This window comes from Taudactylus pleione, unplaced genomic scaffold (genome assembly GCF_031769625.1).
Source record: "Taudactylus pleione unplaced genomic scaffold, aTauple2 ptg000201l, whole genome shotgun sequence".
NCBI classification, from domain to species: Eukaryota; Metazoa; Chordata; class Amphibia; order Anura; family Myobatrachidae; genus Taudactylus; species Taudactylus pleione.
The window spans coordinates 37,563,538-37,589,698 of NW_028284603.1; the positions used below are offsets into that span (position 1 = coordinate 37,563,538).

The 26,161-nt window shown below is 41.0% G+C and overlaps 1 protein-coding gene across 2 annotated transcripts; it reads left to right on the forward strand.

Moving 5' to 3' along the window:
* Window positions 1–21,130: 21,130 nt before the first annotated feature.
* Window positions 21,131–25,147, forward strand: FOXA2 (forkhead box A2). Of its 2 annotated transcripts, XM_088477564.1 has the most exons (3): window positions 21,131–21,194; window positions 22,507–22,576; window positions 23,462–25,147. In XM_088477564.1, the coding sequence occupies exons 2-3, from the start codon at window positions 22,508–22,510 to the stop codon at window positions 24,701–24,703; spliced, it is 1,311 nt and encodes a 436-aa protein (XP_088333690.1). In that variant the 5' UTR covers window positions 21,131–21,194; window position 22,507; the 3' UTR covers window positions 24,704–25,147. The 2 variants fall into 2 exon arrangements, with proteins under 2 accessions (XP_088333690.1, XP_088333689.1); XM_088477563.1 differs by lacking the exon at window positions 21,131–21,194 and having other exon boundaries at window positions 22,357–22,576.
* Window positions 25,148–26,161: the final 1,014 nt, after the last annotated feature.

The window sequence follows — 26,161 nt, forward strand, 5'->3', positions numbered from 1 at the left end:
ACTAATTGAATACAGGCCTTAGTCCCTTGCAGAAAAAAAACAAATATATTATCACTAACAGGAAATAAAAAAAACACACATTAATTATTGCCCCAGCCCCGCACAGAAGACTTACCCTCGAGCCGGCCCTGGGTTTAGGGCAGGCTGTGACAGGGAGGTGTCAGAGGGCAGGCTGTGACAGGGAGGGATCATAGCACAAGCTGTGACAGGGAGGGGTCAGAGGGCAGGCTGTGACAGAGAGGGGTCAGAGGGCATGCTGTGACAGGGAGGGGTCAGAGGGCAGGCTCTAATAAATAAAATGTAGGATGCTATAAAGTCTCCAAGTGCCAAGTTGACAGCACAGCGAGCTTTATGGCAGGGGAGGGTGGTCGTGGGACATGCGGGGGGAAGATCGGGGGGTCCGTGAAGGAGGGTAGGTTGGGGGGTCTGCAAGGGAAGATGAGTCAGGGGGTGCAGTAAAAGGTGTTGAGTGCAAGGGGGGTCTGTTGGTGCCATAATTTATGGGGGTGGGGAATTTGGGTCCATGGAGGAGAGAGAACAAAGGGCGGGAAAGCTGATGGGAAGAGGGTAGGAATGTGTGAAGTGGGAGGTGAGAAGGGCACACACTGGTCGGAGTTAGATGTAGGGGGGAGAAGGGCCCCGGAGGCGGGCAGAGAAGGGCTGTAGGGAGGGAGGAGGTGGAACAGCTGAACAGCTAAAAAGGGGATTATTTCTCTCTGCCCGGACACTACACGTGGTAATCCATCCCAGATGGCAGATGCACTGCGACCCAGCATTTGACTGGCGCCATTCTCAAATGTTTGGGTGGGGAGTGGCGAGCCGCCCCATTGCCTTCCCCCCCTTCCTGTTCTGGTGCCTATGGGTAGATGTATTAAGCCTTGTAGAGAAATAATGTCACGGTTTTAGTCTTCTGTAGATCCGGCATGGGACTCATAGGTATGACGGATGTGCATATCAATCGTGGAACCTCGATAATACTTTGGCTCATGAATTCTAACAGAAGTGTAAGCACACTAGTGACAATGTAGGAACTGCGTAGTTGTTATATGCATGGATCCTGGACTGGAACTGGAGTGAACAGACCAGGCCCACTGGGCAACTCCTCACCTAGTGACTTGCGAAGGCCAGCAAGACCAGGGATACACTCCAGGGACAAAGGTAACCTCCAAAACTTGGAACAATATATTACTGGAAGATTGGAACTCAGAATCGGAGTTTTATGTAGTCAGAGTACAGTTTGAGGAAGCTGAAACTCTGATACTGCTCTGATGCAAGACCTGGAACTGGAACCCAGTGAGGAACTCAGAAACTGAAAGTCAGGATAAGTAATACAGCTTACTGGACACCTCAGTGTACAGACCGTATATTGCACAGTGACTGCACTGGCTACACTGTGACTGGCAGTGGCTTCCTATTGGAAGCACCACAACATGCAGTCTCCGGGCTGCTTTTAGCAGAGAGCAGCTTCCTACTGGGGGTTGCAGCCCTTTGGAAGAAGGTGACAGGCGCATGCGTGGCTCCCCACCGCTAGTGCGCATGCGCCTATCCCGGCGCCTGTCAGATCGATTGGGCAGGCGCCAGGAAGAGAAGGTGACTTGGTGAGTGATTTTTCTCTTATGTACCCTCGTTTTTGGCGGTAGCAGCGCCCCTCATCTAAGAGGGTAGGAGCCGCCGCTGCTTTAGACATATACAGGGCCAGCAATCACAGTAAGCCATTTGATGTGGCAGTAGGGCCAGATCGCCATAGCTGAACTTTTTTTTTTTAACAGATCTGCACACTATCCTAGTTTCCTGCTCTGCAGAGCATTGGAGCAAGTCGAAGCAGGAGAACCTAGCACCAGCTCTGGATATATTGGTGTCCAGCATAGGCAAATGCAAGGGGGGGGTTCCATCTGCCTAGAAACCCCCCTTCCCCAGCACATACCATGACCACAGTAGAAATAGTAATAGAATAGAATTTTACTAGTGCTACATGTTCTTCTCAGTATCACAAATGAAGTAATTAGCACCACCTGTGGATCTTTTAACATGTATCAGCCAGTGATAAATAACCTGTGGACCAACTAGGAGATCCGGAAAACATGCACTGTTAGGGATGCACTGCTATAGAGCCCAATATGTACATATATGTCCAGGGCAGTGCTAGGTTCTTCTGCTGCTCCTCCAGGCTCACGGACTTGCTCCAATGCTCTGGAATGGTGCCCACATCTAAAATAAAAACATTCAGCTCAGGCAGGATGGCTTACTTCCGCATCAAATTACTTACTGTGATCCTGTATATGCTGGAATTATGACACACAATATACATTATATGACGCATATTAAAGCTGGTTAAGTACTAATTCTGCCCTCTTCATGGACTGGCCACACTTGCTCTAAAATCAAGCATTTGGAAACCCACCTCTAGAAATCATGCATTTGCCACTGTCCAGGATAGTGTATGTAATACAGTATTAATAATTGATACTAAATATGGTTTAGTATAGGCAGTAGGGGTCAGAGTATAAAAAACAAACATTGTGTATCAACCATATTTATCTCATATACCGTATATACTCGAGTATAAGTCGACCCGAATATAAGCCGAGGTACCTACTTTTACCCAAAAAAACTGGGAAAACTTACTGACTCGAGTATAAGCCTAGTGTGGGAAATGGCAGCAGCTGGTAGTGCCCCCAGTAGTAATTCCCCCTGGTTGTGCCCCCAGTAGTAATCCCTCCTGGTAGTGCCCCCAGTGGTAATCGCCCTTTCAGTGTCTCCAGTAGTAATCCCCCCCCTGGTAGTACCCCCAGTAGTAATCCCCCCTTTTAGTGCCCCCTGTAGTAATCCCCCACAGGTAAGTCGCCTCCTGTAGTAATCCTCCCCTGGTAGTTCCCCCAGTGGTAATCCCCCCTTTTAGTGCCCCCTGTAGTAATCCCCCCTTTTAGTGCCCCCTGTAGTAATCCCCCCCTGTAGTAATCCCCCCCTGGTAGTGCCCCCTGTAGTAATTCCCCCTTGTAGTTCCCCCAGTGGTAATCCCCCCTTTTAGTGCCCCCTGTAGTAATCGCCCCCTGATAATGCCCCTTGGTAGTGCCCCCTGTAGTAATCGCCCCCTGGTAGTGCCCCCTGATAATGCCCCCTGGTAGTGCCCCCTGTAGTCATCGCCCCCTGGTAGTGCCCCCTGTAGTCCCCCCCCCCTAGTAGAGAGAGACGTGAAAAGAATAAAAAAAAAATAAACACTTACCTTAAACTCCCGCTCCTGGTCCCGCCGCTGTCCGCTCCTCCGGCCGCTTTGCATGGGAGAGACGTCGTCATGACGACATGTCTCCCATCACCCACTGCGGGAGCCGGAAGATGGCTCCCGCAGTGAGAGCAGCAGCAGCCGCTGAGAGTCTGACAGACTCTCAGCGGCTGCTGATTACACCAAACACGCAGCTGCCAGCTCCGGCGGCTGTGTGTTTGGCAGTGTGTAGCGCTGACCGAACTCCGTCCGGTCAGCGCTACACTTGACTCGAGTATAAGCCGAGGGGGTACTTTTTCAGCACATTTTTTGTGCTGAAAAACGGCTTATACTCGAGTATATACGGTAATTAATATAGGTGGTCAAGAAAAAGTTTTACAACCCATAATAAATACACCATAATCTAGGCATTAGGAGACAGAATTCATCCTTCTAAGCATACATTCTCCCACCTCATGGTAAGATGCCTCTCTCTTCTTGCTGGCAGCTGCTTTCTGGTCTGGTGTGCTGATTGAACACTCATATGCACAAACTGACTTGGTAGGAAAAACTACTTCTACTGGGCATGTGCAGCAGCTATGTTCCATCACTCACTATATACTGCATGCTGTGGTCACAGCCTTATATTATATACTACTGCTATCATGGTCATGATTCAAGTTGCTGGCTGAGATGAATTATGGATCTGTTCCAGGCAACTGGAAACACCATCTGCTTTTGCCCATGGACCATGTATTTCTGGGGGGAATATGTTGTGATTTTTTTGTCTATTTTGGTTAAGTGAAAACTGACCAGATTTTGTAGACTTTGTTTTTGTAGACTTATTCCCGTAGTGACCATTTAATTATGTATATATAATTAGTAGTAAGTTCCTTCCCCATTTACCACCAGAACACAGTGAATTCGCTGGGTACATACATTCAACAAAGGGCCTGATTCTGATATGGACAGTATTGCACAGCCGCAGGGAAGCAGCTGTGAATACCATTCAACTAAAATGCAAATGAAGCAGGAGGTGTCTGTAGGAGATACATACCTCCTGCATGCATCTGCGATCCGAGTGCAGCATACACAGACACTGTTTCAGATCACCATCGTGACCATCGGGATTGTGTACAAATTTGAATCAGCCCCTATGTGCAGTACAGGAATGTTTGCTCATATCAACTCTCTTGTATACTTTGGTGTTGAAAATTAGCTGGATAGCTTGTTCTACTCATCTCAGAGAATCTCAATTCAATTTAAAACTGGTAACTGTCTTAGGCCCTCATTCAGAGCCGTACGCTCTGAGCAGAGCGCACGCTCTGAATGAGGGCCGCCCTCCATAATTATGGAGCGTCCTCCTGGACGCTCGTATAGCTGTGGGTCACCACCCACAGCCTATACGAGCGTGCAGTTTGATGGCCGCGATGGTCTTGACCATCGCGACCATCGCCACTGCGAGCCGGAGCCTGCGGTTGAGTTTTTCAACCGCAAGGCCCAGAGTGATTTTGGCTCTATCAGAGCCAAAATCACTCCCACTGACATCACTAGTGATGTCAGTGGGCCGGCTTCTGACGGTAGGCGTTCCCTTGGGAACGCCCCCGGCATGCCCACCAAAGGGGGCGTGCTGTCAATCAACATCGACAGCACGCCCTCTTTGATCAGACACAACGAGCGAAGGAAAGTCCTTCGCTCGTCGCGTCTGGCGCATGCGCACGACGGAGCTCCCGCCGTCGTGCGCATGCTCAGTGCACAACATCGACCCACTTGCGAGCGGACAGCCGCTTGCGAGTGGGTCTGAATCAGGCCCTTAGACAGAATTAATAAAAATATTCCAGGACCATACCAGGACTTTCATATCTATTGGTCCCTTTTACCCATGGGTACACTGCTGTCTTGGGGGGAAATATCTAATTGGCAATGATATCCATAGATCACTCTATAGATTGTAAGGGGTAAATTTACTAAAGTGAGAGTTTTTAGAAGAGAGTTTTAAAAGTGATGTTGCCCATAGCAACCAATCAGATTCCAATTGGAAAGCGCAACGGAATATGCTGCACTATATAAGAAACTGTTAATAAATAAATAAAATAAATAAATAGCCAAATATCCTATGGCTTTCAAACTGTAGTCATACCAGGCATTAAAAACAACGCCATAGCTGTACACTGTAACTGGTTTGCATGTTATATAGATTACCTTATGGCTTTTAACCAACAGGATTGTACTTCAGTTTGGCCACCATCTACCATTTTCCACTTATTAGAATGTATGATGTGCTGTGAGCTTTGCCCTCAGCTATTGGATGACTGACTGCAGACCATATTTTACACTGCACAAGTCTACTCTTTCCTCATTTGGTCCCTGTCTGTCATAGGCCACAGAAACCGCCTTTCACTGCTTGCTGGGTGGTGGCCCAATCTTGATAGGCTACTTGCGCTGTTTTGTCTGTTGCGCCTGAAATACAGGTGCAAGAGGTGCCCTATACCCTGCCACATCATAATGAATTATCTCTTGTGTCTTGCCCACTCTTCCACTGAATTGCAAACACTTAAATTATCTGTTAGTATCTGCCAACATCATTGGATGTATTAAGAGCATAGAATTTACCAAAATAAAGAAAAAAATATATATAGTGTACATTATTTTCTAAAGATGATTTGTAAATCCTTAAATTGATGCTCCCTTATGGTCAGCACTGATCATATATACATTTCTAAACATCATTGGATGAGCATAATGTGTTGTCTAGGACTGAGCAGTCGATTGCATGGAAATAGCTGGTATACCTATTACTGTCCTCTCTAATTAAATGCTTTTCTATGTAATCCCTAAATACCAAAGGTGTGATATCCAATTATAGTTTATGTCTTTGGAGCCTCCACCTGGATCAGTCTTGAATGGTCTCATAAGAGGAGGTGGTTGTGTGATTTATCCGTCATAGGTTGACCTGGGAAAACCCTGTCTGTCTCCCCTGTGACACCGAGAGATAATTGGTTGGGTATATGAGGTTGACACCTACAACGTGTACAGTATGTCGACTTTACAATGCCGGCTTTGGGATCCCAACATGTTGGTTTAATGCTCTTTACAGCAATTTACCCTTGAGGGTGTAATAACGTTAAACATGCTGCATATCTGCAGTCAGTACCCATGTTATACAGTCATTCAGTGCCTCATGTTGTTGCAGCCTCCAGTGGCCTCATACCACACAAATCTGCACTCTGCCAAAGAAAGCACAATAAATAATTATTGCAGAGTGCTTAATATACTATAGGTGTTAAAAATGCTTTAGGTACACACTTTTATATTTGTGGATTGCAAAATATACTCTGGCTACCACTACACTGCATCAGCAGTGACCAAATATTCATAAAGCTGGCCATACACGCTACAATTATCGGGCCGATCCGCCCGATATCTGCGGATCGGCCCGATAATTGTAGCGTGTGGGGGGGCAACCGAGGGTTAAATATTGCTCGGCCGGGCATGCCGGATTGTCCAGCATGCCCGTCCGATGCGATATTTAGAGGTAATCTGTCGGTCGCATCGAGCAGTGTATGCCCAGCCGCGGCCGGCAGACAGACATTTCCTGTGTTCCTTCCCATGGAAGGAACAGGGAAATGTCTCCTCCCCCGGGGGCGGAGAACAGATGTTGGCTAATACACTGTGAGAGAAATCTCACAGTGTATGCCGGGGACATCTGCGGCTGGCAGCCGGCCAGATAAAATGTCTGTCGGTCTGACAAGCATTTTATCTGGCCGTGTATGGCCAGCATAAGGAACTGGGTTCTAGTGACTTGATAGTGTGCATCAATATTGTTTCAGACCAAACATGTCTGTTTTTATTGTGTGTAGGTGATGGGATGCGGCATCCTATACCCAACCCCTAGGTGACAGGTGCACATTAATAATTGTTCTTTACACATATATCTTGCTTTGCATGACATGTGTGCTATGGCACAGAGGTTCGGGCACACACTTGCATAATAAACAAATACAAGTGAAAGGCACAAGAAACGCCTCCCAGTGTGTTCCTTACTAGCACCATAATTCACACTGCCTGCTGCCATTTCAAACTATTAACAGTAATACGGTCATTAGGGTCACAATCGGTTACAACATTTCAAAATGTCTTCATTGCATCTGTATATGATTGAAGGCATGTGTATTTGAATTTAGATATTGCTTGCAAAAATAAAAATCCACACAAGTCACAGAAAATAAAAAAATAAAATAAAATATAGATGATATTTATTGGTTAAGATAACCAAAAAACTATGATCACTTAATATTCTAATTATTCAAACCATTTAAAACATTTTAATGTGTGTTGGCTACTGCGTGCAATCAGCTTTTATATGGAAAGTAATGTGTTTGAGTTTGTAGTGTGTGTAATTATATGAAAGTTGAATTTAATTCCGATATATATAATTTATTTTTATCTGTACATGATTTATGCAAAGGGTGCATGGTAGGAATCTATGGGATTGTTCAGAATTTCACTCTTTTATGATTGACCTACAGAATTAAGGGACAAAAAAAGAATCTGCATGCATGATCCATGTAATGAGTTTTTACAGGTCTTTCTATTACAAGAGCTCTGTAGGTTATAAAAGGTCAGTCTTATAATGCTAATACCACCTCTTACTAGAACATGACTGGTGAATCCTTTACATAAGCAATGCATAATACGTTTGTATTAAAAAAAAATTAATAGAAGTTAGGGGGGCAATGCCGGATGTGAGGAAGTACGATTTTAATAAATAGTTGATGATCTAATACTTCAAAACAATTCGATTTAACAAGTTGTATTGGAGATAAACTTTTGTTCCTTTCATTTTTGAAAGATAAAAAATGTACATAATATATTTATGTCTATTTTATGGATTTAGGATAGCATATTATAGTATATAGAGATAGGTCAAAAGCTTTATAAGACACATAAATTAGGTGCATTTTGTTACCCAATGAGCCCCCCACCCAACTAGTACAACTGCTTGCTCACCAAACATGTAACTCCAATGTTTCAACAACAGTCACACCTGCCAGTAACGTACCCATTGCGTTATATGGCTGTCAGTGAAAATGATTGGGAGGCTGCTATGACTTGTCCAATAAGCTTCACTTCTGCCCTTACCTTGTAGGCAGACTACTTTAAAACATATTTTGGCTGTTAGGGGCAATGATTTGTTGAGTAACTCCCTCCCAATCAGAGGCGGATCTACTGTGAAACTAATGAAGGTTATTTTAGTGACTGAATGATAAGCCAATGGGATGAAATACTTAATATGTTCTACAGTAGTGCATGTAGGGGTGGTTTCTGAATACTCAGAAAACCCCCCTGATCAGTACTGACTGGCAGACACTCTATCTACAGCTTGGCTGGGTGCAGAATAGAGAACTGCTCTCAGTGTCACTACTGAGAGTAGTACTGCCTGGTGCCACTATATGGTCCCATGTCCATTTGTGCTGTCCTATCTGCCAGACGTTGGCCCTGCAGTGCTGACCACAAACTAAAAGCTGAGCTGACTGAGGGATGGCATGTAGCTCAGAGGCGTGAGCACGCAGCGGGGGGGAGAGACCTGACTCAGGGGGATTCCAGAGATTTCACTCAGGAGGATCAATAGCTGGGATCCTACAGAGGAAGTGAGGAAGTTTTGGTTTTGTGTGTGATCTATCTACAGTCTCTCTCTCTCTCTCTTGCTCTCTCTCTCTGGGGATTTTAACATCTATCTATCTATCTATCTATCTATCTATCTATCTATCTATCTATCTATCTATCTATCTATCTATCTATCTATCTATCTATCTATCTATCTATCTATCTATCTATCTATCTACAGTGTCTTACTCCCTGGGGCATTTATACATTTTTCCACAGTGTCTCACTCTCTTGGGGGTTTCTATATCTATCTATAGTCTCTCACTTTCTGGTGGGTTTCTACATCTATCTACAGTCTCTCACTCTCTGGGGGGTTTATACATCTATCTATCTATCTATCTATCTATCTACAGTCTCTCACTCTCTGGGGAGTTTATACATCTATCTATCTATCTATCTATCTATCTATCTATCTATCTATCTATCTATCTATCTATCTATCTATCTATCTACCTATCTATCTATCTATCTATCTATCTATCTATCTACAGTCTATCAGTCTCTGGGGAGTTTTTAAATCTCTGCCATCTGGGCCTCAAGTCCTTGCAAGGGCAACAAGGCCCTTTGGACCTTGCTGGATGTTGCCCTATTGTTGTTGGTTACAAAGAGGCCCCCATAAGAGTTAAAGCTTCAGGGCCCAAAAAATGTAGATGTGCCACTGCTCCCAAGCTGCATGGCCCCTGCTGTCACTCCCAGCATCGGCAAGTGTGTATGCACTTGCTGATGCCGGCACCCCTGCAGGGTCCCACCACATGAGACATCGGGCTGGGTACACATCATTAAGTGTGTACCCAGCTTTAGCCGTGGAGAGAGATAAGTACCAACCACTCAGGCTCTAACTATCATTTTTCTAGCACAGCATTTAAAATGACAGAAGCTGATTGGTCGGTACTTTATCTATCTATACTTCATCTCTTTCCAAGACTTAGTACATCTACCCCAAAGTTACTGGGAAAATAAATAACTCAAGCTCATAGTCAATGTATTGTAATATGATAAGAAATTTTTTACCTGTTTATTTTTTCTTTAAAAAAAATAAATAAAATACATTGATCACACGTGTCAACAATACATATGCATTAGTTACAATGATATATAAAAATACAGGAGACAAAGTGTAATAGCCTGTGAGATTTCAGCTATGTAGCCACTAGATTTAAAGTAGATTTATTTTTTTTATTTTTTTTAAAGTAAAACCATGTTGGTTTTGTTAAAGGAGGAGAATACTACTGCACATACTAGTCTTCCTGTCCCTCTAGGGAGGCTTCAAGCCCTGTTCCAAGATTTCCACCGAGATTACTATTGAGCATATGCAGGGGCCATCTTGTCTTTTATTGTGAAGATTGACATGGTGGAAGTCAGAAGACTTCTTATCTCCTATGAGAGATCCGGTTAATTACCTAATATAAAGCTATTCCAGCATCCCTGCACCACTGCCCACAAGCAGCATACACTCACCGGCTGTATGAAAATCTTCTCCGCTCCATTACCAGTGTGCATATAACAGTGAGTACAGCTGTACCTGCTATCTCTCAATAATCCAACACCACTGGTTTAGTAACTGGGCTGTTCATAGTTAGTGTCATCCTCTAGTGTGTACATACATTACTCTGCAATATCAACACCCGCACACACATTATTTCCATTGCTGCTTTATATCTAGTGGCTACATTGCTGAAATCTCGTCGCTGCCCACATCTCTCAGGCTATTATATTTGGGTCAAATGGGCATCAAAGTGTTGAAAGTAAAGTAATTCTTACAAGAATCTATAAGTACTCCAATGGATTTAAATACATGCAGTACTTATATTCATTATAGAAAATAAAGGCAGCCTTGATGCACCCACATTTTCCAAGCCTGGCCAACCTGTGTTTCTCCAGCTGTTGTGAAACTACAAGTCCCAGCATACCCTCCCACTGATCAGCTGGTAAAGCATGCTGGGAGTTGTAGTTTCACAACTCCCAGAGCCGCAGATAGGCCAGGCAAATAACTATACTATAAGAAACTGAGCAGTTCTGTAATAGGAAATAAGATAAGTAAAATGAATGATGGTTAGGGCCTAATGAAATTGTTGGCAGTGCTTTGTGATGATGCTTTCACTTGTCTGGGACATTTTCCATCAGTTTCCGTGGCACACCGCATTAAAGATGAACGATGGTATGGTACATCATATTTGGATCTATGTACTAAGCCTTGGATAGAGAGAACGTGGACGTAGATAAAGTACAAAAAATCAGCTCCTGTCAATTTACAGGCTGTGTTTGAAAAATGACAGTTAGAAGCTGATTGGTTGGTGCTTTATCTCCATCCACTTTATCTCTCTCCAAGGCTTAGTACATAGAGCCCATAGAATGTTTCCACAGAATAGATAGAGTCATAGAGTTATTGGTACTCACTCTCCAGCTTCTGCTTCGGTTACACCATTCTGTGCCCATTTTGCATCATATTTTTAATTTAAAGTGGTATTTCGTGGAATTTATAGCCTGTAAACAGAGATATGTCGACGAGTCTCTAAAAATTCTGCTTAGATGTAATGTGGGGCAATAATAAAGAAGATTTCTGACCAGAGCAAAACTAACAGGGGTCTCCTGGGTAGAACAACAACAGTGGAACAAAAATAGGTGTATGCCACACAGGACACTTAAGGCCTATTTACCAACAGTTTCCTGATCAAGATGTTGTAGATGACTGGGAGCTCGTATACCAAAATAAACTCCCTGGTGATTTTGGTACTATGGGGTTTTTTAATGCTTATCGTATCATTTTTGCTGTTAACATTAGTGACTCTTTTAATATCAACATTTCTTTATTCCAAAGCATTATAGTAAGACGCAAGTTCATGGAAGCCATGTCTGCCTCAGTGACATGTCCTCCTAAACAAGTATGCAGTGGAATGTGTACAGTCTCTTTGCTATTAAAGTGAGTCTAGCCCAGTACTCAAAGGATTCAATGTGTCCCTCTATATTTGAATGCCTCCCAGTATGTTTGAGCAGCATGTTGCTCCACTGTGACAATGTAAGAGTCTAACCTGTGTTTACATAGCCTTGGATCACCCACAGTAATTTTGTTCTAAGAATGCAGAGTATTTTACAGCTGAGAAAGAATGGGACTGACAATCTTCACATTACCAACTCATCAGCTCCCTGGGGTAAAAGATAAACACAGCTTTCCACCTGTAGGAAATAATGTTTTCCTTGTCATGCAGATATTTCCTGGGGAGCACTGAAAACACTTCCTGACCTACTTCAAATCCAGCTGCCATTTCTCCTCTATTCCCAAGGATGTATATCATTGGCGGTGGTTGTGTGTTTCAGGTGCACAAACAGTGCCTGTCGAAGTGACTAGAGTGTAAATTCTCCTTGTCCTGGGTGACAGCTTTCAAAGTTGTGTATTTCAGGAGAAATCTTCAGGAAATGTCTGGCACGTATGCTGATTTTTAGCAGACACGACACAAAGGATTGCAAATGAATTGCCTACGGATATTGGGGCAATTCATTGAAGTGTGTGGGTTTATACTATATATGCATAGATTAGTAAAATATAGCACATGCAGTCCCCCGTCATCACAGATCATTTACTTCTATTTCAACAATTCAAGAATATTTCAGCGGCAACATCTTTCTGTTTTACAAATATTAATTTGACTTAAGCTTTTACTCCCTTCCTGAACTCTGTGTCTGTCCAACCCAGTACATTTATGTGGACCTGTCACATACACATAGTGTAAGCAGCCATTTTGTGGGCTTAGGGGGTTATTCAGAAATGGAGGCTAATAGTATCACTGCTGCAACTTTGGATGCAGCAATGTTAAAATATGCTAATGCGTACAATGGGAAGGTACTGAGGCCTCCTGCCAGCATCGCAGAGCAAAGTGCTGTGTCCTAAGGCGCAGCATCAGATTGCCATTGCATGGTGGAGGTTCCTTGCACGTTTGGGGCTGCTTTTCAGAAAATGGAGTTGGGGATTTGGTCAGTATTAATGGTATCCTCAATGCTGAGAAGTACAGGTAGGTACTTATCCATCATGCAATACCATCAGGGAGGCGTCTGATTGGCTCCCAATTTATTCTGCAGCAGGACAACGACCCTAAACATACAGCCAATGTCATCTGTATGTATATCTGTCTATCTGCATCTAACATAACCGACCTCTTTGACATAATGGGACCTACACACTCCAACATGAAAGTATCGCAGAGTATTAACCCGCCCATGAGGAGCTCTAGCACTCTGGGGGGTGTCGCTTCCCAAACATTCTTTAAGAAACCTTCTTTATCCTAATTTGCTTCTTCTTCTGTTCTTTCATATGTGGTGATATAAGTTAACAAAAATAACCAGATTGCCAATAGAAATGCAAAGACAGATGAGTGGCGACACCATGGAAGGGTGTACAAAACTACAAACTAGAGATGTGCGCGGACCCCCTTGTTTTGGTTTTGGTTTTAGTTCTAATTCATCATCATGTTTTGGTTTTGGCAAAACCACCCACAGTTCTTTGGTTCAGATTTGGTTTTGTTTTGGTTTTGGATTTCATTAAAATCCATAATTAAAATCAATAAAAACAGCTAAATCATGTAATTTGGACCTGTTTACATTCAATCCAAAACCCAATTTCAGTTTTTAAATCCGAGTCCTGAACTGACAGCAGACCCAAGCCTGGACTCGGTCCTATTCGGATCCCCAAAGTGATTCCAAACTGGGACTCGATTTGAATCGGAACCCCTAAGTTTGGGTGTGTTTGTATTTCAGGAAAACTGAAATGAACAGGAAGGAGGGACAGAGCCTTTACATCATGTTCCATTAAATCAGGACAGTTGGTGGGTATGCATTAGCGATGAGCGGGTTCGGATCTAAGAGATCCGAACCCACCCGAATTTGGGGGATCTGGGGCGATCCGAGCGCAGCTCAGATCTCCCTGCCTGCCCCGGATCCCTGACCTGAGGCAAAACCTTGCAACCCCTCTGTCGAGTCGCGAGGTTTTGTTTTCAGCGGGCTTAATGCTGACTGACTGAGAGAGCCGTCTGTCATGGCTCTCAGCCAATCAGCATTAAGCCCATTGAAAACAGCACAAAAGAAGAAAAGAAGATGGCGCCCATCATCCCCTGCCGCCGGCACCCCCGCTGCCGACACTGCCAGCACCCCCACTGCCAACACCACGACTGCCGACACAACTGCACTGCTTCCCAACGTACTGAAGACACCGTCAGCGACCCCCACACTGCCGACACTGCCGACACTCCCACACTGAGAACACCACCAGCACCCCTGCACTGCCGACACAGTCAGAAAACCTGCACTAAAGACACCGCTGGCACCCCGCACTGCCGACACAGCCAGCAAACCTGCACTAAAGACACCGCTGGCAACCCCGCACTGCCGACACAGCCAGCAAACCTGCACTAAAGACACCGCTGGCAACCCCGCACTGCCGACACAGCCAGCAAACCTGCACTAAGACACCGCTGGCACCCCCGCACTGTCGACATCACCGTTACCCTTCACTGAGGACACTGCCAGCACGGCAGCACTGCCATTCCATGTACTGAGGAGGACACTGTCAGCAACCCCGCTCTGCCGACACTGCTGTCACAGTAAGTGCACTATTGGTGTATCCAAACCACACTGTATAACACACTGTATCCATATTGGAAATTAGAAACTGAACTGCCACATGTTAGTGCCGCCCACTGTGTCGCTTAGTCAGCCAGCTAGCTGGATGCAACCGTTTGGCCTTAACTAGATGAAGCAAATAATATTGTGAGGTGGTCAAACTTGATTGGAAATTACTGGAAATAAATGTTATTGAGGTTAATTATACTGTAGGAACAAAAACAGGCCCATTTTATGTGATTTTAGCTGTTTTTATGATTTTTTAAGAAAACATCCAGAGCCAAAACCAAAACACGAAAACAAAACACGGAGGTGAGGTTTTGGCAAAACCAATCCAGATCCAAAACCAAAACACGGGGATCGGCGCACATCTCTAGTATGCATTAGTACATAATTTTCTCTCCTAACATTTGCTGTTAACAATTTAGCTGAAAACACCAACACTTTTTAATGTTGTTTCTATAGTAAATGAGGGAATATGTGCAAAAACACATAACAATGTAGACAAGCCGTCCCAGCTTTCATGTTTGTGATGGGAGCAATGGTAGGATGGTACAGTCCAAGAATCCATTTTAGATATTAACTGATTAACTGAAGGGGTATATAATTTTCCTCTTTTCTATATGGGGTGGATCAGAGTATTCTTCTGAACGTTCTTTGTTTTTGCCGATAAGTGTAGTCCTATGATGGACCGCAATCTCTCAAATGGCCATTCAAATGTGTCTACATCAGTGCACTTTTTAGTAGGATGTTGCCTTTTACTTAGAGAAACCCATATTTTAAAATCTTCCCACTGCAGATTTATTTCTTCTTATACATATACACTGACAGATAGAGAAAAGCAGATAAAAAGTTTCTATGTATGCGAAGTGACTCCATGTCTACCAGTACTTACCACAGTTCTGTGTATATAATACACTACCTACTGTTAATTATATGGATATTAGCTGTCACCAGGAGTGTTGTTACTGTAGTTTATTGGAGAACTTGGTGGTTCTGGTGCTTCCTGAATGTCTGTGTGCATTTGTAATGTTTAGTATATAGAAACAAAATAAGATGAAAAATATAGTTCACAATGTCATAAAATATGGCACTTTACAAATAAAGAGGAAAACTCACCCTTTTGGGATTATATACAGGCTTTGGACAGTTCTCACACTCTTGTCCCCGGTGGTTGCAAAGCAACAGGTGTAGATCATTCGAGTTGTAGATACATGTCAATGAATCGTCTCATTCATTCCGCTAAGGATACTTAGAAACTTCCTTCAGTAATCTTCTTTCAGTGCTGGATGACCATTTTCATAAAAAGCTACTCGTTTCACAGAACATATATCTGCTTCCTCAGGCCTGGTTCTTTTATTCTAGTCACAGAAATCCAAGGTCACTTCTATTACCTGTAATAATTTACTCTTTAAGACTCTCTATTCATTAAACTACACAGATCTTCATAATGAACAGTAAAGATCTCATTGATGATAAGTGATGACATCAGAACTCACTGCAGTCCATTACAAATCAAACTCCATGCGCAGACACCTTGTTTTTGCACCATCGTTTCCCGCACACATCATGGTGCAAGCATACTCTCCACACTTGGGAGCAGTCTCCACAAACTGAAAGTGAGCCTCAATGTACGGAGATTGGGGAAAATCTTGAGAAGGTGACTTGTGTGTGTTACTTTTGTGTGTACTCTAAGGCCGGTATCCTATTAGCAGAATTTTTTTTTCCGGAGATTTATGTTTTTTTTTTTTTTTTTCACTTTATTCAATTAAACCCCATTTTTTATGTCCAAAATGTTTTCGTTTTTCACGCAAAAAGACATAGGCTGTACGAAAAAGCCATGGACCTATGTATTTTTACTACAGCAATTGCAAGAAAAATGGCTTTTTGTTGCGGATTTAGTTTAGCCCAATTGGATAGCCCCAGGCGAAGTATTTAGCCACAGTAATTTACCGTGGCTAATAGCATACCGCCCTATGAATCTTTTTATTAGGTTGCTTGGAGTGGGCTTAGAACAGCTCTTCTCTACTTTTTTTATTTGGAGGTCCTCTATTAAAACAGTCCCCATGTACATTACGCTGTGTAAAAATAAAATGGAAAATAAAAAAGGACGGTATGCTCCCTCCAAATACTCCACAGTTTATTTGAAAATTGTGTCTGTACTTTACTCTTTGTATAATAGGCAGAAAATATTTAATCTTAAAGACTCATTACACCTGGATTACTTCAATCTTGTTAATTGCACCGCAGATAGCAGTCAAATTAAGCCCCAGCAATTTTCAGTGCTGGCTAGTGGTCAGTGGGAGGGGAAAGTACCAGCCCAGGTGTCTAATGCTAGCTACACACTAGATGATTTCTCAATATGGCAAATTGGAACATATTGGAATTGGAACACATCGTTCTGATCGTCTAGTGTGTATGCACTATGCATGCTACTGTGCAGTGAAATCGGGTTCTTTCCGTCGGCCATGCATGCACGGCAGATGGAGCGACCCAACTGGTGATGCCAGGAGTGTAATTGGTGTAAGTGACCGATTTATCTAGTGGTCGGACTCCAGGTCGTGTAGTGCGTACGGACCGCCCGATATATTGTGTTATCATGCCATTGTACCATTGGGCATCGCATTGGTGGGTTGGGTAATGTGTATCCGGCTTAATGCAGGACTAGATGAGTATTAAGGGGGGGGGTCGCACATTGCCCATTGTAAAAATGATTTATTTTTATTACCCAGTACACTGCGTATGGATAGGATTTTGTCTTTTTAAAAGTTAGGGATGATCTGCCAGCTCTGAGCTAGTGAAGAATTCAAGTCTTTTAGTGGAGTAAATGGCCATGCACAACATGGAGAGCACCCTGGTGAAATCATGGCACGCATTGTATTAAACGCTGCATTGGAGTTGCAGAGTTCCCATCTTTCCCTTGGTAAACTAACATCACTGTTTAGAAAGTAACTAATTTACATCAGCAGTATAGAAATAAATGTTATATTTTTAGAGTAAAGCAAAAAAATCTATATATATATGTATGTATTTTATACATATATATATATATATATATATATCACTTTCATTAGATAGATATTAGATAGATAAAAGATGAGAGAGCGAGAGAGAGAGAGAGAGAGAGAGAGAGAGAGAGAGAGAGATCTCCTTCTTTTCCAGCAAAATGAGGAGATGAAAAATAAGATCATACATTTTCCTGTTTAATCCCCATAGTGGTGAAATAATAAACCTTAAAAACCACATGAACATTGCAGGAAGCTTTACAAAGACCTAGAGCTTCATGGCACAGTAAGATACAAGGATACCTACGTATATGCTGTCTGATTTGAAGATGCTCAATTTATCTTCTCTGAAAGAAGCCAGCTGGAAATGGGCCATAACGTACATTAACACATGTTTTCCTATGACTTTATATTTACACTGTGTCAGGCTTGAAAAGAATAGATTATGAGATCATTAACTAAGACCTATAAATGTTTTTTTTTGTTGTTGTTTAATATAATTTAGAATAGAGCATAACTGGTTATAAATTATATGGCAATTATCCTACTGAAATATAGGCAGTTAAGTTCTCTGTGCTCCCCTCCTCCACAGATGGTACCATTTATTTAGTCTGTTGAGTCAGTACATTGCCATGCCATGTTAATTCCTTCTTATCCACACTGGTGTACACAGAAATAAAGGCTTTGCCTATGCACCAAATATTTTATTCCAGCATCCCATCACCAAGTTGCAGTAGTTCTGTTTCCAGCCAGTTAAATACTTTTATTTTCACATTTTTTTCTTCAGTATTTTTTTTTTTACTTATTTTAATTTAGGTATATTTGCGTTTTTTATTTTGAAGGTGGATGTGCGTTTGCACCTCATTGTTTTACAAATAGCTAAGTACAGTAGTTCTAGTAATATCAGGGCCGTAACTAGGGTGGTGCGGCCTGTGCCATGACATAGGGCACTGCAGGGGGCGCTGTTTGGGCCTGTCAATTTTCCTGTTTATTATCATTCTCACTTGTAGCTTCCTCTTAATTTATCCCCAGCATCTCCTGGCTGCCCATATCTCTTCTCTGGCCTTTTCCCTTGAGGACATGGCCCTTTTTCGGGTGCACTATCTTATGTCCCTATTTTAAAAATGGGGGTGGGGGTGAGGGGGGGTGCCAGAGCTCTTTCTGGCACAGGGCACCGAAAAGTCTAGTACGGCTCTGAGTAAGATACAAAAATGCCACTATAGCAACAATTTACATTTTTATGAAGATAAAACTAAAAAAAAAGGCTTCTGCAGCTTTGAGGCCAATGGTTTATAGCAGTACATTAAATATACTTACGTATATGTTCTCTCCTTAAGTTTACTGTTGTTAATAAATATGACAGAGTTTGTTTAAAAAAAACTATATATATATATATATAAATATAAAATTCCCAGTTATTTATATAGCGCACACATATTCCACAGTGCTGTACAGAGAATATTTGTCCATTCACATCAGTCCCTGCCCCAGTGGAGCTTACACTCTGTATTCACATGCACACTAGGGTTAATTTTGTGTTGGGAGCCAATTAACCTACCAGTATATTTTTGGAGTGTGGGACGAAACAGAATACCCGGAGGAAACCCACGCAAGCACAGGGAGAATATTCAAACTCTGCACAGTTAGGGCCATATATAGAATAAAACGATGTTTTTTTTAAAGTACTGGGCACTGGTGGATTTCTATTGAATGTGTTTTGAGACCAATGTGGTCTTTCTCCATGTTTTAACATATGATTCTATGCTCCACTTGAGATACTTGTGCAGCACAGACTATGTTATATTTTCTTTTTCCAGTGTTTTTTTTTACTAAACTGGGTACACTGTTTACACTAGCAGTTATTCTTTTATCTATGATATATATATATATACATACATACATACATACAAACCAAGAAACCCCTAAATATCAGGGATAGGGCGGCACTCAGCTGTCTTCACAATAAAGCATATTTATTCCATATAATCAACATTTTAAAACATCACAAGTCTTTTCACCAGGATATACAATATAAAACTTTTTTTTTATTGTATATCCTGATGAAAAGAATTGTGATGTCTTCAAATGTTGATAATATGAAATAAATCACATTTACTTTATTGTGAAAACCACTGAGTTCTGCCTTACCTCTGATATTTAAGGGGTTCTTGGATTGTGCATGATTCTAATGGATAGCACCACAACATTAAACAATCGTGAGTGCCCTTCTACATGGTAATATATATATATATATATATATATATATATATATATACATATAGACCCACTCTAAATGACATGACTAACATTGTTTTGTATCCTGGCTCGTAAATAAAAAAGGTAGATAGATAGATAGATAGATAGATAGATAGATAGATAGATAGATAGATAGATAGATTCCCCTCATTTATTTTAAGAGACAACGGTGGCTATAATGTACAATAATGTACATACAGTACTTCTGGTCTTTTTCAAAACCACAGTGACATATATAATAATATGTATAATAATCAATAACCCAACATGCTCACCCTTTTGGTAGAAAAGAAAACTCAAACCCAATTTAAAGAACATAAACTGATCGTGGAATTATTACCCAGTCAAGGTGGAAGTACATTGGAAAGACAAGAGGGGGAGCTCTCCTCCCAATAATTCAGCTTTACCTGTGCGCTGTAGATTCACCTATAACACAACGTCACTAGTATACCTGCACCAGCAAGACGCTGTTATACACAATAAATCATATGCTCATATTACAAGGTAACATGATGGTGTTAGGAACTATTAACAAGTCATTATGAAGACTTATGAAATGCAAGAAAATATTTATGTTGAATAATTAAAAGGTATAACGGCCTAAACAAGCATTTTTCTTTAGCAATGGGGCCTACAGAGATGAACCAGGAAAAATATACTGACATTGTATTTATAATATATTAACAGTACTATTCTGCGTGTCCTATAGACATAAGCACCGTACAAAGTATCCGCACTCCTGCATGTGTATTTTACATGTGAAATGTGTGTGTTTGTGTCTATAAATAGGGAGACACAAATATTTATATATAATCCTTTCTATCTATATGACTAGCACTGTGTACATGTGCTAGGATTGTACAAACGAAACTCAGAGCTTTATTCTACCTCAGAATTCCCTTGTTTTCCTAAGGCCCAATTTATTGACCATCGCTGAGACGATCTGCTAAATCTGTGATGATCAAACACGTTAAATAAACTTTACTTTGTTTAATATCTCAAACAGTAAACGTGTCCTCCAGGATAAATATATGTTGCAGGGCTGTTAGATAGTCTAGAGCTGCATTAGCCAGCACTGGAGACGGAGGCTGCACGGATGAATCCTAAACTATAGATCTACTTTTTTATTGCATATATTTGTTAATTACTTTTTATATTTCCTGGAAATATTCTTTTTTTTCATTTTTTTTTATTTTACGTCGGAGCTGATGGATAACAATTATACCATTGTGTCTTATTTTGCCATCTGGTGTGGGCCAAGAGTTATTTTTGCCATGGGACACGTTTTCCATAGAGATCATTTATTTTACATTTTCCCTAAAGTCACTAATGAAGGTGAAACTTTACCTGGCAAAATTCCGCACAGATAAAAGGCTGGCGAGGCTGAAGTGGAATGTCTCTGGCATTGGTGAGAGATAATATATCATCTATTAACAGTTTCCCTTCTGATGATCAAGGTAATTCTTCATACACATGTTGATATATATATATATATATATATATATATATATATATATACAGAGAGAGAGAGAAAGAAAGAACGAGACTAAAAATATATAGTTTCATTTAACCTATTAAGCAATGTGTTCCTTTATCAATTGTATGTATCATCACCACTGACAGATCTACATACTAGTTCATTAAAAGCAGTGGCAATAATAATAATAATAATAATAATAATAATAATAATAATAATAATAACAACAGTGATTTTCAATCTAAATCATAAAGTATGATGTATTATTTTACTTACACATAGTAAACAAGTTTTCATGGTGTCCAAGTATAATTTCTGTGTGTGTTATATTATACATATATATATATATATATATATATATACGCACACACACATATATATATATATATATATATATATATATACTGTATATATATCTGTGTATACATGTATACATACACACCTATACACACACGTTCTGTATATATATATATATATATATATATATATATTTAAACATATATATATATATATATATATATATACACACATATATTTATAATCATACATGCATATCTATATATATATATACACACACACATATATGTGTATATATATATATATATATATATGTATATATATATATATATATAGATAGATAGATCGTCTTGCTGCAATATGCATAGTTGCACCGGTGTAAGGATTGCTCGAAGACAAGACCTGATGTTAAATTCACCGACTGTACTTTTTATGCTTGAAGAAAGATAATAATGAGGGACTGAGCACATGGATGACTGATATGTGCTCCTTTCTCACTGTAACCTCCACTTCCCTCCCCTTTAGGATGAATAATCAGATTAAAGCTTAATGAATCTATTGCGTTTCTGCGAGTGCAAGGCAGGTGTACAATAGGGGGCCAAAGGAAGAAACTAGCTCCTAGGTGTGAGCTGATTATTCAAATGGGCTGGCAGAAGAGTTAGGGATTGGAGGCTGGTGTCATACTAGATGCTATATCACCCACTACCAGCAACGTCACCACAACACTGTTATCATCATTATCATCATCATCATCATTCTGTGGGTTAGCAGCCATTCTCACTACTACTACCCCAGAGTCCACTCTCCTTCCCCTGTAAAGCAGGAGCACAGGCTGCAGCTTTCTCCTTCCCCCTCCTAGTGCAGAGAGGGAGAGGGAGTGCTGGAGAGGGAGGGTTTCTCTCTCTCTCCCTCTCTCCCTTTTTTGTGTTGCTATCGCTGTCGTAGTTGTTGCTTGTAGCTGTTAAATTTTAAACTGCCATGCACTGTGCTTCCAGTATGCTAGGAGCTGTGAAAATGGAAGGACACGAGCACTCAGACTGGAGCAGCTACTACACAGAACCAGAGGTAAGGAGCTCCCTGCACTTTATGTCATCTTTGCCTCATTCTCTCTCTTTATACCACACTGTTAGCCTTGGGATAATATTAACTTTGTGATCAAATATTGACATGTGGCGCCTCCAAATCCTCTTCGATGACTGAGCCACATACTATCCCAACAACGTTATGTTTGGCGTAGAGTGAGGGGGGAGAAGACTGGGGGAGAGGAAAAGGAGAAAAAAAAGTTTATCCTTGTAAATATAACAGCTAATCAAACTTCCAGAAGAATCAACGTGTATTCGAGTGACATTTTCATCTGATTATGGAGAATTATGTCACCACTCCAACAGCAGGACAGGAGTCAGTGACCAAATGCTTTAAGTTTTTTTTAACAGGTTATTTACTTACTTGTATATTTTTTCCTGAAATCTTGAACGACAAAAAAAAACGCTTTATGATTTTATATATATATATATATATATATATATATATATATACATACATATGTATATGTGACAAGCTTTTTTTCCCCCATATTGAATCAACAACAACATAACACAGTGGAATTAAAAAAGTCAGTATTTATCCGAACAGTGTTTTCCTCTGCTTATTAACCAGAAATTAGCAGCCAGTTAGATATTAGGTAGGAGGGGTTTTAATAATAGTAGCTACTGTTAAACTTTGGCCTCAGCTTTGGTACATTGGTTTAGTTAGAAAATAAATATAGAAACTTCTGTGTTTTACTAACTTTCTGTGTTTTACTAAAGAAAATGACACTTCATATATATATATATATATATATATCATATGCTGCATGTGGTACATATATCCTTTTTTACTTCAGGTGCTGTTATATTTGCTGATTATAGTGGTTTGATCTTAATCGTTGACTTTGTCCATTTCATATTCCAGGCTTACTCCTCAGTAAGTAACATGAATGCTGGATTGGGTATGAACTCTATGAACACATACATGAGCATGTCCGCAATGAGCACAACGGCTAATATGACCGCAAGTTCCATGAATATGTCCTATGTGAACACTGGAATGAGCCCATCGCTGACCGGCATGTCTCCTGGCACTGGTGCTATGGCTGGCATGGGTTCAGGTGTAGCAGGTATGGCTACCCACCTGAGCCCCAGCATGAGCCCAATGAGCGCCCAGGCTACGTCCATGAACGCCCTTGCACCGTACACCAACATCAATTCAATGAGTCCTATATATGGACAGTCCAATATTAACAGATCCAGGGACCCTAAAACTTACCGGAGGAGTTACACCCATGCAAAGCCACCCTACTCTTACATCTCGCTCATTACCATGGCCATCCAGCAGTCTCCCAACAAGATGCTAACCCTGAGTGAAATCTACCAATGGATCATGGACCTCTTTCCCTTCTATAGGCAGAATCAACAGCGCTGGCAGAACTCCATCCGCCACTCCTTGTCATTCAATGACTGTTTCCTCAAAGTGCCAAGGTCTCCAGACAAACCAGGCAAGGGCTCCTTTTGGACTCTCCATCCTGACTCAGGGAACATGTTTGAGAATGGCTGCTATCTGAGGCGCCAGAAGCGCTTCAAGTGCGACAAGAAACACAACCCCCGGGACAGTGGGGGTAAGAAACTCTCTGAAGGGGGATCTAGTGTGGGATCTGCTGCCACCAACAGCAGCTCGGAAAGTTCAGGGGGCAACGAGTCCCCCCATTCCAGTTCATCCCCATGCCAAGAGCAGAAGAGGGCCCTCGTAGACATGAAGACAAACCAAGGCTTGAGCCCAGATCATACAACATCTCCAGTCACCCAAACCCAGCACCTCCTCTCACAACACCATTCAGTGTTGTCCCATGACGCCCAGTCCCACCTCAAACCAGAACACCATTATTCTTTCAATCACCCTTTCTCCATCAACAACCTAATGTCATCTGAGCAGCAAAACCACCACCACCACCACCATCACCACAGCCACCACCACCATAAAATGGACTTAAAAGCCTATGAACAGGTGATGCATTATTCTGGCTATGGCTCCCCCATGGCAGGCAGTTTAGCTATGAGTACGGTAACGAACAAAACTGGTTTAGAGTCCTCACCAATTTCAGGCGACACCTCATATTATCAAGGTGTGTATTCCAGACCAATAATGAACTCTTCCTAATTCTATACAGCATAATGGACTTGCTCTCAGTGACTGTATAAATATATGTAAAAACTATAGTATGTGTTTTAATGTCCCCTCTTGAGGTGTACAGTTTGGTTTTTCTCTTTTAGCTGTCAGATTTGTTCATCTATGTTTGAATATTTTTTTTTGTGTGTGTTTCATTTTGTTGCAGGGAGTATATATATTTTTTTCTGTGAAAGTGAGGGATCCTTATAATTCTCTTTGAAACTGTAGTTTCTGCAAAGGACCAAAAGTATGTAATATTCATGATGTGAAAAGAAGCAAAAATATTGTTGTAATTGACAAAAAAAGTTTAATGTGTTTTTTTGTTTGTTTTTTAAAGTAAAATGCTTGAAAAAGGCTTAATTTATGGTTTCTGTATACTTTATTTATGATGTATTCTGGCCTGTCACAGCCAGATTTTAACAATCTCTATTAAAATCCTATTGCCATTTATTTCTACTGTTTGCACCTTTGTACGCACCTCATTGATACATCGAATTGAATATAGAAAGTAATCTTTAAAATGTATTCACATTATACGTCTCAGGAGGTAAAAGGGCTACTAGTCTGGCACTCGATAATACCAGGTTTATGACAAGTTGCTACTATTTCAGACATACCACTTCTATTTTTCACATATCTATGAAAGTTCTGCCAGTCTAGAATCAGATACAGGGCTCTTTGTTTTTGCTGTAGGGCATTATGTCGCAGGGAATACAGTTGTAACATTGCGGACAAATAAATACTCAACTACCTTATTGTCCCTTACCTTTTGCTAGGTCAGAGTCTATGCCATAGCGAGTGTAGCCCAGGAGGCGCCAGGTTAAAAGAAATGCATTTTTGGTTAGGGACACTCTGTCATTTCCAGACATTGTCAAACAAAGGTATTTGATTGCAATTGAGCAAAACAATACATTAACAACCACTTAGTAGAAGATTGAAAGGGCACATGTTTGCTATTAATTATTTCGCATTTTCACACATTTAAAATTATCAATGGTGTTTTCAAGCCATTTTTTGACGTCTTACTTTAAAAAAATAATATATATATATAAATATATATAATTTAATATGTATGCATTATCCATACTAAATTCTACAAAGTGCTTACAGCAGCTTGAATTTCTTGAAGGTGTGTCTCAGACTATATATATGGTTAAAACCATTTCGTGGTGGTATGGTATGTAATGCAGATTTATTTAATTGTTGAATTTTTTCAATGAAATGTAACTGTCCAAACAGACGTTTCCTATAGTAAAAACAAATAGTGTCTGTCCCTCCAATTTAGTTAAAATAGAGTTAAATATCATTTTTGTCAATACAGGATAGATAAATAAGTTGGATTTTTTTTGTTTTGTGAATTTTCTTTATTGTATGCATTACAGTAAACACAAATGCATGCACGCCGGCTATTCTATCTATCTATCTATCTATCTATCTATCTATCTATCT

Coding starts and splice junctions, on each gene's coding strand:
- FOXA2 (XM_088477563.1), top strand. CDS start 22,490: ATGCACTGTGCTTCCAGTATGCTAGGAGCTGTGAAAATGGAAGGACAC. Junction 22,577..23,461: donor GCTACTACACAGAACCAGAG/GTAAGGAGCTCC, acceptor TTCATATTCCAG/GCTTACTCCTCAGTAAGTAA.